The sequence below is a fragment of the Condylura cristata genome, unplaced genomic scaffold, assembly GCF_000260355.1.
Source record: "Condylura cristata isolate star-nosed mole 26May11 unplaced genomic scaffold, ConCri1.0 scaffold00039, whole genome shotgun sequence".
NCBI lineage: Eukaryota > Metazoa > Chordata > Mammalia > Eulipotyphla > Talpidae > Condylura > Condylura cristata.
In genome coordinates, this window is record NW_004567140.1 from 2,857,443 (window position 1) to 2,872,342 (window position 14,900).

The 14,900-nt window shown below is 38.2% G+C and overlaps 1 protein-coding gene across 6 annotated transcripts in view; it reads left to right on the forward strand.

Annotated features, from left to right (window-relative positions):
• The window catches only part of CHD9 (chromodomain helicase DNA binding protein 9), a 126,390-nt gene that overhangs the window by 44,241 nt on the left and 67,249 nt on the right, over positions 1 to 14,900 (forward strand). For 5 of the 6 annotated variants that reach the window (XM_012733190.1, XM_012733192.1, XM_012733191.1 and 2 more), the window contains exons 3-7: positions 7,744 to 7,855; positions 11,347 to 11,493; positions 12,592 to 12,660; positions 12,742 to 12,797; positions 13,464 to 13,581. In XM_012733190.1, the coding sequence (XP_012588644.1) occupies positions 7,744 to 7,855; positions 11,347 to 11,493; positions 12,592 to 12,660; positions 12,742 to 12,797; positions 13,464 to 13,581 (502 nt within the window). Of the gene's footprint in view, positions 1 to 7,743; positions 7,856 to 8,516; positions 8,568 to 11,346; positions 11,494 to 12,591; positions 12,661 to 12,741; positions 12,798 to 13,463; positions 13,582 to 14,900 lie in introns of those variants that run through there. The other variant, XM_012733194.1, reaches the window with a different exon arrangement.

Sequence of the window (14,900 nt, forward strand, 5' to 3'; positions counted from 1 at the left end):
GGTCAGGAGAGGTCTGCCGCGCCATGTGGTCACCTCCGGGGCAGGCGGGAATCGAACTCATGCGGAAGCGGCTTTAGCTTCTCAGTGCTGTACTTTAACCTGCTGTGCCACCAGGGAGGGCCGAAAGAATATATTTTTTTAAGAATAAGAATTAAAATAACTATGTTGAATATGATTAACACTTAGCTGACACTGTGCTTATTAGTGGCTATATACATGAAACAACTCAGTGAATTCAACTTTTTCCCAAAAATGGTATCTAATCTTAAGAAGTATTTATATAATCTAGATTACCAACCGTCTACTTTAGTATTACTTTCGCAAATTTAAGGTTTAATCTAAATAAAGAACCTTTTCAAACTGGATTGTTTCTTCTAGATGAGGTTGTTAGAAATTTTAAGTTGAATCCTAAGCTGGAATAATTTCACCAAACTAAACATGCTTGTATGAAAAAAAACATAGTTTATATTTGATGACTTTTAAAATAGTCCCACTGCCTTTCATTTGGCTTTGAAAAGAAAAGAGAATTACAATAAGAAATGGTATTTTTTGCTTGTTTCCTTCACTTATGCTGAATTGGATGCATTAATTACAACAAATTGGGTAAGATTCATTGTTTGTCCAATTATTGCAGTGAGTGAATCAACAGGGGGCAGTTACACATTGATGCAGTGTAGAATGCAGCTTGTTACAGAGCCGTGGCTAAGAACATGTGGGCAGGATTTAGATAAGTTCATAAATTGCATCTGGAAATCAAATATAGGTGTCAAGTATAAACACCGAGGTTTTCTAGTGCCTGTAATTTAAAAGTAAATTAACAGTTCAGATTTATATGTAGCTTCAACTTGGCCTTTGCTGTCTGAAACAAACTGTGTTTTGGAACTTAGTTCTTTTGCTTGCCTGAATATCTTTTCCTGACACTTGTAACAGACCCCTTTGAATCTTTAAAAAGACAACACTTGCATAAAGTCTTTATTTAATTTTTATTTATTTTGTAGAAGAACTGGGATATGGGCCAGAATGGTGGGGGGTTAAGAGGATTTACCAGACAGGGTGGGGAGTAGAACAGGTGGATCTACTGAACTATGCTGCTGTGGATGCAGCAGGAAGACAGGAGAGGTCTGCTGCACCGTGTGGGTCAATCCGTGGGTGGGGATCGAACTCTGGCTGCTGGGTGTTGGTGGTGATTGAGGTGATAGGCCTGAGATTTAACTCTGAGGCCACCAGAGAGGCTCCCAAAGCAATATATTCTGTATTAATCTGTTGCTCTACTTTGGTGATAGTTCTAAAGTTGACAGGCTACCGTTTTAATTAAAGACTGTATCTATAATGAAATTTTATTTTAGAAATAACGTAGTAAACCAATCCATGGTAGACCAATGACTTATAGCTCTTTGGTAATTGGGTATTTTACTAAATTGATACCAGTTGATTTTTCCACTTTTGAAATATGTGAAGGTCTTCAAATGTTTTTGACTATCAGTTGTCATTGGTATAGCAATTAAAATTTCTAGTTGTTCAAAAGTCAGATAAACTTTAGCTTTAATAATTTTCTAAAAGAGAATATTGCTTCATAGCTCCCTTTATTCATTAAACTATATGTATTGATTTTAAATATACTAACTGGTTGAAGTCTGGTGTCATTTTTATTATCTTTTATAAAGTAATTTTTTAAATATTTATTTATGCATATAAGAACTGTGGCATAGGCCAGAGGTTGACGGTGGGTGGGGGGCAGTATGTGTGAAAGAATTCACCAGAGACACACTAGGGAGCAGAACAGGCAGATGTACTGAAATCTACTGCTGAGGGGAGCAGCAGGGAGACAGGAGAGGTCTGCTGGCCCTGTGGGTCACTCCCTGGTTGGGGATCGAACTTGTGCTGCAGCGGCTGCGATAGCTTCATAGTGCTGAGCTTGCACCAGGGAGGTCCATGGTGTCATTTTAAAATCATTATTATATTAGGGACTAGTAGACCAGAGACGTAGGCTGTTTTTTAGCAGATATCTGATTGGGGACATTGGTTTCAGTTTTTGGTGCTGAAGCTTCCTATTAGCACAGTGGGACCAGTACCTGCCTGATACCTCAGAGACATATCTTAAGATCAAGAGATACAAGAGAAACTTTGAAATTTTAAGTATTCTATGAATGCAAAACAGTTCTGTTATACTATTTGTAACTAGAGTTTTCAATACTAATTATCTGAGCTACTGGCTCCCAAATCCCAGATGGGGATCTCATTTATTAGATTAGAATTCTGGGCTTGAGATCTACAAATTCATTTTTTTTTTTTAGAACTTTTTATTTTGAAATAATATCAGACTTAAAAAATAGGTCAGTGTTCCCTTAGGCTTTCACCCAGCTTCCTCAAATGTTAATTAACATCTTATGTAACCAAATCATAGCCATCAGGAGCAGGAAACAAACACATATATAATCCTATTAACTTATATGCAGACCTCATGTAAATGTTGTCAGTTTTCCCTCTTTTGGGCCAGTCTCCAATTCAGGATTCTGCATTTTGTCTTGTCCTTGGAAGGATTCCTCAATCTTTGGTTTTCCCAGCGTTTTCAGTTTTGATACGTGCTGGTCTGTTACTTTGCACAGCCTCTGCTGCGGCTTGGTCTGATGTTTCTTTATCAGGAATCTGTATTTTTTTTTTTTTTTAAGATTTATTTATTCATACAGAACTGAGATGCGGAGGGTGAGAGGATTCACCAGAGACAGAGTGGGGAGCAGAACAGGCAGATCGACGAAGTACACTGCTGAGGGGAGCAGCGGGTGGGTCAGGAGAGGTCTGCCTTGTCCTGTGGGTCACCTCCGGGGCGGGGATCAACTGAAGCAGAAGTGGCTTAAGCTTCTTAGTGCTGTGCTCTAACCCGCTGAGCCACCAGGGAGGGCCCCAGGAATCTGTATTTTTAACAGATAGCCTTCTAAGGAACCTGCAGCGCCCATTTAGGAGTTTATGGTCAACACTGACATAATACTTATCTCCCAGTGGAGTATCAGCTGCATAGCATTTTAGTACTTAGACCTTTAGGAACTATATTACGGATTTAGTAAACTACTGTATCTGTGATATAGCTCTTAAATAAAGTTAGAACACTTTAGAATGTTTAGAACATTTTTAAATGACTTCATTGATTTTAGGAATTTATGTTCTAGGTAAGTAACTCTTTAAAATCTTTATATATATATATATGTATATATATATATATATATTTTAACTCAGGATAAGGTTATTTCAGAATAACTTAAAGTTTTAGAATTAGTTTTTTCCTACCATGGAAATGCACTTTTTTTTTAGCAGCATATGTAAATATTGTGGACGTCAAAAGATGTAGTAGTAAACTACTATATCTGTAATATAGCTCTTAAACAAAGTTTGAATAGGAAAAAGATTTTTGCAGCTACCAAGAATGATTAATGACCTTATGAAGGAAGATGCTATTCCAGGCCTCTTGGAAGAAAATACAGTAGTATATATTCTAGCAAAGAATGAGGCAGCAAATTTTAAAAGGTCTTTTTTTGTTCTTAAGTACATTTTTCAAGCATTATAACAAAGATTTATCTAAGATGTTAACAGAAATATTTTTATCTAACCTACTCCTCACCAGCCCAAAAGGGTGGTATTGATTTGGTATCTCTAATTAATCTTTCTTTTATAAGATTTAGTCAGTATTTAAAGGTAATGTTTCTGCAGTCCATAGAAAGTGGATGTTTAATCATCTTATACCTTGGGAAAGAAACAGTATAACCTCTGCATAATAATTCATATATGTAATTTTTGAAAATATCTCTGCTTCTGGGCCCTCACTGGTGGCGCAACGGTTTAAAGCACAGCACTAAGAAGCTAAAGCCATTTCAGCATGAGCTCGATCCCCGCCCCGAGGTGACCCACAGGGTGCAGCACACCTCTCCTGACCCGCCTGCTGCTCCCCTCAGCAGTGTATGTCATTGATCTGTCTGTTCTGCTCCGCACTCTGTCTCTGGTGAATCCTTTCACCATCCCCACACCTCTGGCTTGTACCCCAGCTCTGTATGCATAAATAAATCTTTAAAAAAAATCTCTGCTTCTGATTTCATTTTTTATTTTAAAGATCTATTTATGCATACAAGAGCAGGGGTACAAGCCAGAGATGCGGGGGATGAGGGGATTCACTAGAGGCAGAGTGGGGAACAGAACATACAGATCTACTGAAACACTGCTGAGGGGAGCAGGATGAGACAGGAGAGGTCTGCTGTGCCACATGGGAGAGCTCCCTGCCAGGGAATTGAACTCATGCTGCAGTGGCTGCTGATATCTTCATAGTGTTGAGATTTAACCGCTTATTTTTTAATATATATATTAAAGGGTATTAATAAGCTTTGATTTGCAATTCATAGGAATTGATTTATTAACTAAATTTGCTGTTTTCGGTGTTCTCATCCACAAACCAGTGTTAAAACATGCATTTAGGTTTGGAGATAGGTGGCAAATCAGGAAAATATAGATTCAGTTTTATTTAGGGTTATTCCTGACCTTGTACTTACAAACACCTGCTAAGCACCTTCGGTTGTATCAAATAATCACTCGTAGCATTGATAGTTATCCTTTGGGGGAGGCGGTAACTGAAGAGAAAGGAGAAGGCCTGTGAAGAGATTGAGAAACGAATAGGGCCTTATTTCTTTATCTAGATCGTGGTTCCACATTGATGTTTTGAGAAAATTCACTGAGCTGTGTGCTCTTTTGATGTTTGCTGTTTTCTAAGTTTACATTATGATTTAATACTGTTAACCTAGTAAGTTAGGGAAAGTGAGGGATTGCTTTTGGGGGCATTTTTAAATGGCAGCATCTGGAATAACTATGAATATATTTAATAAATAATTGGTTATTAGAATCTAAAGCTGGGAAAAGGTCTGACGTGGAGGCAAATAGTTAAGACTTCAGTTTGGGGCAGCAAATAGGTTAAATGAAGTCTCTCCCCATCCCGCTTATATAGGGAAAAAGAGGCTACAGGCAGAATTTTGAGAAATAGCAGAGTTTAGGGGATTGTAAAAAAAAAAATAGCTGTTCAGGATGGAGAAATAACATTCAAAGAGTATAGAAAGGGAACGTGATTAGTTATGTGTTGGTAGAGAAACTTATATTTTCCACTGGATTTGGCATTAGAACGTGGAGTGAGGCATACTTAATTTCTGTCTGTGTTTTCTGCTATCTCTGTGACTTTGAAGCCCGCATTTAACTCTCCTTAGCCTCATTTTCCTCTTATAAAGTAGTCTTTGCTGCCCAGAGGCAGATGAACGTGCAGTGAGAGAACATATGTTCAGTTAGCGGAGGCTGAGTCAGCCAACACAGCGTAAGTACATGCTTACTTACTAGAGAAGTCGTTCCAAGGGTTCAGACGATCGTAGTTGAAACCTCGCTGAAATAGTCCGCATGGAGGCCTTTAGAGAACTGTGGGTGAAAAGGGGGGAAATATAAGTTCATGGAGTTTGCAATAGTGGCTGTAACCTTAGGGGAGATTTCATTTCAGGTGGGAAGCCAGAGTAAAGAGAGGCGACCAGAAGAGGAAGGAAATGGCCAGTGAGAATGGAGAACGGGGGTGGACTGTGACGTGGCTGGCTCCTTAATGTTTTAGGAATCTCCTTTCTCTGCTTCCCTTGGCTTCTTATTACGGACAAGCCATCGTTCGCTTTTAGGCTCTGTCTTCACAGACTCAGCGGTGTGGGGTGGCTGACGGGGCTCACCTTTATCTTATGGTCGTGCTAATCCCACCAGTCCAGCAGTCGATTGTCCTCAGTTGGGAGTCAGTCATCCTCAGTTTTCTCTCCTACCCTATGTAGTCTTACGGTCAATAGCGAAAGCCTGTCACAGGCTCTCCGTCTAAAATACAGAATCCTCTACTTTCCTTGCCTCTTCCTTGACTTGATAGTGCCCTGTACCGACCACACCGTCCACCTGTCACTTGAACTGTCAAATACCTCATCTCTGCACTCCCTGCCTCGCATTTGATTCCCTTCTTGTTGCCTTACCCTCTTGTGTAAACCCCCCTCCATCCCCAATTTTATTGAGGTAAAATTGATGTTTTCAACATTTATTAGTTGAAGGTAAAACAGAAGGATTTGACGGTGTATATTCCGCAACATTGTCACCTGGGAAACAGAACAGCCATGTTCTCACACAGCTGTTTTTTTCTTGAGATGAGAATGTTTAACATCCACCCTTAGCAGCTCTCAGATACATGGCATTGTGACCCGTGCTCACCATGAAGTATTTACCAGCTTTAGAACTTGATTAAAATTCTCTTACCCTCTAATGGGTTTGTTGTGTTTTTATTCATTTAAAAAAGAAAAATCCCAGTACCATTTTTTGCCAGTAGTGAACAAGAAAGATTTCTTTTAAATTCTGACCAGGGAGCTTAAAACTGATATGAAGCTAAAATACTCCTTCGCTGCACGTTACATGGGAACGGCAGTGACCTTTGCCCGGTGCAGAGGGGCAGCCCTGCCAACTTCGCAGTGGCGGGCAGCATGTCACTGCCAGCTCTCCTCATTCGTGTTACCTGCCCGCGTGGAATGTCCTTTTGTCTTTTACTGCCAGTTTAACTCCCTTTCATTGTTCAATTGCCACCTCAAATTTTACCTTTTCTGTAAAACCTCCTTTCCTCTTCAGTAAACGTAAGCAGTTCTTACTGCTTATGCATTATCCCAATTTTCGCAAGAGTAGAGATAGCCATAGTCATGGCCCTGGTTTCCAGAGAAAGAAACCAAGGCTAAGAGAAATCAGTAACTCGCCTGGCATCTCACTGACAGGTAAATGGTAGAATCAGAATTTAACTCTGTGACCCTCTGATTTCAGAGAGCATGCGCTTAGTCTACAGATCCTCTCATATTAGTAAGTAATTGTTGAAAAAAGTCTAGGAACTTCTAAAATGTCACACCTGAAAGTATTTTGGGACATTTCTGGGTTTGGATACACACACGTAAAATAGAATCTCCACAGTATAGCAGTTGACGTGGTTGTGATTAGTATGATGCTTTAAGATCACGCCTTCCCATCTGTTGAGCCAAGGGAGGAAAAGTGGGTGTTCTCTGTACTTCTGCTCCTGTCCCACAGAAGAATTAAAATCACATTTTCATTGTAGACTTCCATATGAGATGGAGCTGTGTGCGTATTTGTGTGTGTGTAATAAGTGGGCATGTTGAAAAAGGTCTCCAAACTTTGAGAACGTATGGATGAGCCTTCACATAACATAACTTAATATCAATGAAGTAATTAAAGAGCAATTAATTGTTAAAATATTTTAAGTAAGAGAGAAATTGCTGTAGGATAGAAAGAAAATGGGCTTTTAGGGAATAGGTGGGTTCAAGAACATTGAGTGGAGTTTCAGGAAGAGATTAAAGGGGGAAATCTTTGATTCTGAATCTACAGAATAATGACGTGAATAATTTTAATTATTAATTATTGCTTTATCACCTGCCTTTTCGCTCCTTGAAAATTAACATTGAGCCAAAAAAACCAAATGACAAAACTTATCTGACTCTTTGTGTTTAGAAGTATATTAGCTGTAAAACTGGTCTGCGCTTGTTCTGTTAAAGTGGAATTTTGAAAATGCTGCTAAGGATTTCCTGTTAATTATCCTCCTCAGTCTGACGTTTGAGGGATAAAGAATAGAATGACGCTGACCATGACAACGTAATACGTCCGCCTCGGGTCACCCGCAAAAAGTGCTCACTGTTTATGCTTCTCCTCTTGAAACAGCAAACTCATTATTACTTTGGGTAAAAAACAAAAAAGAAAGAATGAGTCTTCCGATGAAATCTCTGATGTGGAGCAGATGCCACAGCATGCATGCAAAGAGGAAGACTCTCAAGTGAGTATGACATTTTTTCCCATGAAATTAAACACTGGCAGAATTTACTTAGCTAGTATAATGTAAAACTACATGTTACTTTGTGGTAGAACGTATATGACAGCCTTACTGTAATACGCTCCGCATAGTACTACCATCAAATGTTAGATCTGGGGGGAAATTTACGTTTCACCCCTAAGTCCCTCGTTTTTCAGCAAATGAAACTGGAGCCTAGAGAGGTTAAGTAGTAATCCAAATCCCGTATGTCTGTGAGCGTGGATACTGTTTTGTACTTCCAGAGTATTCTTGAATGACCTTGGTGAGAATATTAATTTTTTAAACCACATACAAATGACAAAGCACATAGATTGAATTGTTCCTAGAGAATTCTCTTGATCTGCTTCTGTCAAAGAAAAGATAACCAATTATATTTAAAAATCCCCTAATGTAGACAAAAGTGCTGTGCATTTTGCTTTATTTATTTATTTTTTTGAATAGGTAGATGTTCAAAATAACCTTGTTATGTTCAAATATATAGATAGTGAAGGTCATAATAATTCAGGCCACCCTCTACTCTCTACTAATTAAAATACGACTCTAGGCCATAGGGGTGGTGGCAGTTGTTGAATTATGGGGCCGAAAGCCCCTGAATGGCCTTTCTTCTTCCTTATGCAGCTTCTTATCCAATGGGAGAGTAGTGGCTCAAGGCTCCCGGGCTGCTGCGAGAGTTGAGGTAAGGGCAGTGACTGCAGCTGTGACATCACATGGCCTGGCTTCTCCGTCAGATGTTATCCTTAATGTAGGCAAACGTGCAACTCACTTACTCAACATCAGAAAACCTAGTTTCATTTTTGCTAGAATAATGCTGGCCATTTTTCCACTTTGCATTCACCAGACAATGAAATGGTAGGTTAGGCTACCATGCGTATTTCTTTAATACCTTTTACTATGGTATTAAGTTGCTTTTGATAGGTGTGTTACTGGGACACAACAAAATGAATGGGGCAAGGAAAATATTTTCTAGAAAGCAATTATAAATCTGCAGTACTCACATGTTTAAATGTGTCATTATATCAATGATGAAGAGGATCGTGTAGTTTCCAAACACAACGGGTGGTCAAGACTTAAAGGCTGGAAATCCAATTAAGTTTAGGAGTCAGGTGGAAATCTAAAAAGGTGAATATATTTCTCTTTTTTTGCTTTTAATTTTAATAGAGGGTATTTTAGTAGTCTGACTACAAGACTGAAATTTTTTTTAAAGTCCTTACAGTGGATGGTAGTAGTAGCCTCTGCGAAAAAATATATTGTCACAGTCAGGTATTGACCATTTGAAAGCCTGTTTCAGACTTCTTAGGTAGAGCATTCAGATTGCTATGTTGAAATCTTTAAGACATAACAAAAAGGCTAGAAAAAAGAAATTTGAAGAAGGAATTTGAAGGAATTTATAAGTTTTAAATTGTCCTTTGAAAAAAATACAAAGTCAGAAAGCAGCACATTAGTCAAAGATGTGGGTATCAAATTAATTATTAACATTTTAAAGTAGTAAGTATTGTTTGATAGAGAAATAATTGGTGAGCATGACCCTTTGACTTTGCTAACGTGTGACTAAATACCCTTGAGGCAAATCATTTATGATGAAATCAGCTATGATTTCATAGGTTAAAACTGTGAGTTATAACCTTATAAGTCACAGACTTTTCAATTCCGCTTTTAAATTAATAATCATCATAGGATGAGGGAGCAGCTTACATTTGACCCTCATTCTGTCTCGTGAGGTTACCTGAATGCATAATTTTTGTTGGCTCAAAGAATTCTGTTAGGTGTATTGAAGATGGAGGTGTTTCAAAGAACTAATAGCTACCTAAAGCACTAGAAAGGAAACTTTAACACTGAAAACGTCTGACAGAGTCTTCTAAAATTATTCTGAGTTGACGCTGAATGCGTTATGTAGAAGATCTGTGCCTAGTGTCAGTGCTGTTATTGACAGAGTAATAAATGTCATTGTCAGATTCTGATACAGACTATTCTTGACCACTAAGAATTATATGATGTCCATACTAGAACGCTAAACATTCCTGGTATTCGATCAGAGAGCCATCGGATTCTGCCCCCCACCCCCAAGATATAAATATTTCATGTCTTTTTTACTGTAGGAGGTGGGATCATTGGGGTTCTAGAAGTCCTTTTATTTCAATTTTCATATGCCACAGCTCTCTGTCTCCCTTATTAATGAAAATGTTACCTTGAGTTTTGAAAACGTGCACGTCTTTGTGACCACAGGGTGGTATCTTCCGAAGAGAGGCAGGTTCTCTGCTGCACTGGGCAGGGCCATGTCACCAAGTCAGTGCCTTTCTTCCTCCCAGTATTCCACTAACCTCAAGAGAAAGAAGCGGAGTCACCTTAAAAGCCACTGAATTCTGGATACAAATACATTTGTCCCCATACTGCTGCACTGATTCAGCCATTTTTGTCATGGCTTTTGAAATATGAAATATGAAAGATTGAGCACTTGAAGGCCTTGGCAGAAATCAAAAGGAGAACCCCACGGGTTATTTTGCTGGTTACACTTTTGAGGGGCTGTCATGAGAGTTACTGAATGCACAGAAGAAAACCGAATAGAAAATGGAAGGAATAGATATGCTTAATATTGAGCAATAGAATAGTTGGCAGAGAGGTCAAAAAACGTACACCGAAATCCTTTGAGATTGTTCAAGCCCAATGTGAGACTTTGTTTTCATAGTGGGAACATCAACTTAGATCTTTAGGGAGGTAAGTAAACTCTTGTGTTTTCAAACCTCTTTAATTTACTTAGACTATTTACAATTGTTACTACATCTAATACTTTTTAAGATTTCTGCTTTGTACAATAGTGATGTTCTTTATTAAGGGAAGCTAGTAAGTTAATAAAACACTGTTTCCTCAACATGCACATTTAATTGTAGATGTAATACTTCATGTATTGTCTGTCTTAAAACGTTATGTTTTTAAATACACGTTAATGAGTTTTGTGGCATATATGCTGTAACTTCTTGTTTTATAACCCTGATTAATTTTTTAGCCAATATTCATCTGATGTGCTTTTTAGATTTTGGGGGGCAAAAACTGGTCACTACAATAGTTTTGCCTATAACATTTAATAATTAAATACTTACTACTTTTAATCATACTTTGTAAAGGAAACCAATAAAGGATTACTAATGTAGCACATTTTGCCCAAATGATGAAATAATTGTATAAAAAAGAAATACTTGTATTAACAATTTCTAAAGAAAAGTAATAAAGTTGTTACTAATCTTTGTTATTTAGTTGTGTAAAAAATACAACTGAAAAAAAAATACAGCCTAAAGTCAAATTATAATCTTCTTTTAAGTTAAGGAAAAAATGAGAAAAAATAAATATTTGATATAGTGTTTAAAGTTTATTGTTTAAAGTTGTCACACTAGGAATCTTTTTTAAAATCCTTCCTTTAAAATAGATCCGGTAAGCATGGTGACCCTTATGGTTCATTACAGAAAAGAAGATCAAATCGACAAATTAAAAGGAAAAAATATGCAGAAGATGGTGAAGGCAAACAGTCTGAAGAGGAGATTAAAGGCTCTATGAGAATAAAAAAGAACTCGGCTCCTTTACCTGGTGAACAGCCTTTACAATTGTTTGTGGTAAGACAGATTTGGGTTATGACTACCAATACTTTCAGCCAACACAGATTCTTTAACATAAGTCATCCCCTTTCCTCCTGGCACCTGGTCCATCTTTCCCCATTCAGTTCCATATTGTAGTTAGTAGGACTATTCGTTATCAAATCAGAAACTTTTTTCCCTTTGCCTCTTTATCCCTTTTGTCACCAGTAATAGTCTCGTAAATCCTCCAAATTATCCTTAGTGCAGAATATTTCTGAATTCTCAGCCTTAGGAAGAACTTTTCTACTGAAAACCCCTCTAATAGTTTCCCAAGTCTTACAAAAATGATGCCTTGTGGACTTAGGATACAAAGTCCTCAGCGTGAATTTTCTGGTCTCGTCCCCTGCTACTTCTCAACAAGCATGCAATCCTCGGGCCTTACAGGATTGTTTTGACACCTCTGTGTACTTACAAATGTGTTTGCCTGTTTATATAATTCTTTTTTTTTTTAAGATTTATTTATTTATGCATACAGAGCTGGGGGAGGGGTTATAGGCCAGAGATGCAGGGGCGGTGAGAGGATGCACCAGAGACAGATGGGATCTGCGAAGCACACTGCTGAGAGGCGCAGTGGGTGGGTCAGTAGAGGTCTGCCGCGCCATGTGGGTCAGCTTCCTGCCCGGGGCTGGAACTCTCACTATGAGCGAGCTTTGCAGTGCTGTGCTCTGACCCGCTGCAGCGCCAGGGAGGGCCCTCTGTATATAATTCTTTAGTGTGCCTTATTTGAAGCAACCACTCAGCTGCTGGAGTGATCTGAGACATGGCAAGTACTGGCCTTCTCTGTGTGTGTTTCCTAGTCAGTAAATGGTTGCCAGTATTAAGTGAATGTGTATGTGTGTGAAGTGTTTACGCTAGTGTCCAGTACACTGAGCGTCTACCGCGATGTGATGCAGTGGCTAACGAAGCAGCAACAGCAGTGATGCTTTTACCATTTTTAGATTCTTGACCCTTACCATGGTGCCTGGAACCTCAGCTAAATGTTTGCTGAGTTTTTAATGTATTCATGAACACAGAGAATGGTAACTGAAGGACTTGTGTGTCTTCACAGTCTTCATAATTTTCTTCTTCCCTCCATAGGAGAATCCTAGTGAAGAAGATGCTGCAATTGTGGACAAAATACTCTCTTCCAGAGTTGTAAAAAAGGAGGTCAGTAGCAGTATGTTTTACTTGGTACTTAGAGTCCACGGCCTGATCGCAAAGTCTTAATTACTGATTTTATTTTCTTAGATATCACCTGGAGTGATGATTGATACAGAAGAATTTTTTGTAAAATACAAAAATTAGTAAGTATTTGAGTTAGAAAAGTAATAGAATACTTATCTAGGTATAGTAAGTAGACTTAAATATACAAAGTTAATAATGATTATTATTTTATCTGCATTTTAAAATAAGTTTTATTACTATTATGTGAATTTCAGACTCACCTAAAAGTAAAATGACTAAAATGTTAGAACTGAATTTTTCAGAAAACAATTATCAAAATGGTGTAGGCATCTTTCTAAAATGGCTTTACACATTATGGATATTATTTGTTCTGTTGGACTTTGCAGATTTTATTCTGTATACCATTTACTATAGATCAGTGAACAAAATTGTTTCAAATGAAATTATGTTGATTTCAAAGCAAGTTGCTTTCTGATTATGACAAAACTATTAGAATGAAGATAAGGAGAATCATATCTTGCTGTTGATTCCATTTACCTTTGTGTTTCTGTATGCAAATTACAGACATTTAGGCTACAGTCTTTGGATGTAGTGATCCCAGTGACTTTATTTTAGAAATATATAGAATTTATTGACAATAACTAAAACAATGAACTACCAATTTGTAAAGTGGAGGATAGTATTTGGTATTGGAGGCTGGATTAAAAAAAAACAACAACAATTAAAATACACCAAAATATAGCTTTCTCTATTATTCTAATATATTATTTATATAAACATTTTAGCTCCTATCTTCACTGTGAATGGGCCACAGAACAGCAGCTTTTGAAAGACAAAAGGATCCAGCAGAAGATCAAGCGATTCAAATTGAGACAAGCACAAAGAGCACATTTTTTTGCAGATGTAAGAAAAATAACAAATGACATTATTGTGTCAGACACTGAATAGGTGTAGAATTCTTAAACTTTGGACTCTGACATTCGAATACAAATGCTATCTACGGAGGGTATTTTTCTTTCTCCCCACTTAGTTTAGGAAGTAGCTGAAACAGGAACACTGAGAATTCAGAATGGTAGATGATGTGTTTTTAGGTAAGCATGCATTTCAGTACTCACAGTTAAATGTTAATATTTCAAATAATTTCATCAGCAAAATTATTGAAGAGATGGAAATGGTAATGTAGCAAATAAATAGAAAACTAGACTTTTCAGAACATGAAGTATATTGCATATACTTTAACAACGCAGATCATGAACAGAACAGCATTGTCAAAATTCATCTCTCTTCCTAGTTCTCACTGCCCTTTACTGCTCTAAAGATTTTGTTTATTTTGATAAAATCTTGAGTGGTTCATTTTTAACTTTTTTTTTTTAAGATTTATTTATTTATACATACAGAACTGCGGTACAGGCCAGAGGGGCAGAGGCGGTGAGAGGATTCACCAGAGACAGAGTGGGGAGCAGAACAGGCAGATCGATGAAGTACACTGCTGAGGGGAGCAGCGGGCGGGTCAGGAGAGGTGTGCCGCGCCATGTGGTCACCTCCAGACTGGGGATCGAACTCATGCTGAAGTGGCTTTATCGTCTTAGTGCTGTGCTTTAACCTGCTGTGCCACCAGGGAGGGCCCATTTTTATTTGAAAATGTTGTAGACTTTATTTTGAACAATGAAGTTGCAAAGTTGTTAGAGTTAAGTTCCCATGTGTATTTTAGCCCCCTCGATGCTGCCCTGTTACCTTGCTTATTACTTCATCCTTCACATTCATTTTCCCTCTGCTTTCACCTCTCTCTTCCTCCCTCTCCTTCCATGTACTGATTTGTTTTCTAAACTAACATGAAGGGTGGTATAGAGGTTAAAGTCTCAGCACTATCAAGTTATCCGCAGCCACTGTGGCACAATGCGGTCCCCATCCAGGGAGTGACACACAGGGCCCAGCAGACCTCTTCTGTCTCTCTGCTGCTCCCCTCAGCAGTGGGTTTCAGTCATTCTGACTGTTCTGCTCCCCACTGTGTCTAGTGAATCCTGTCACCCCCTTCTGTGTGTGCCCCTGTTTGTTCTTGTATGCCTAAATAAATTTTAAAAATCTTTAACTAAATGAGGGATGAGCCTGTAAGTGGCATTCATTGTCTTCAATTCCATATACAGAGATTGCGTTTAGGAAGTTTTTATAGAGCTTCTAGAGGAACATGTCAGGAGTGCCTTTTTGGGTGCTATTTTGTTAGT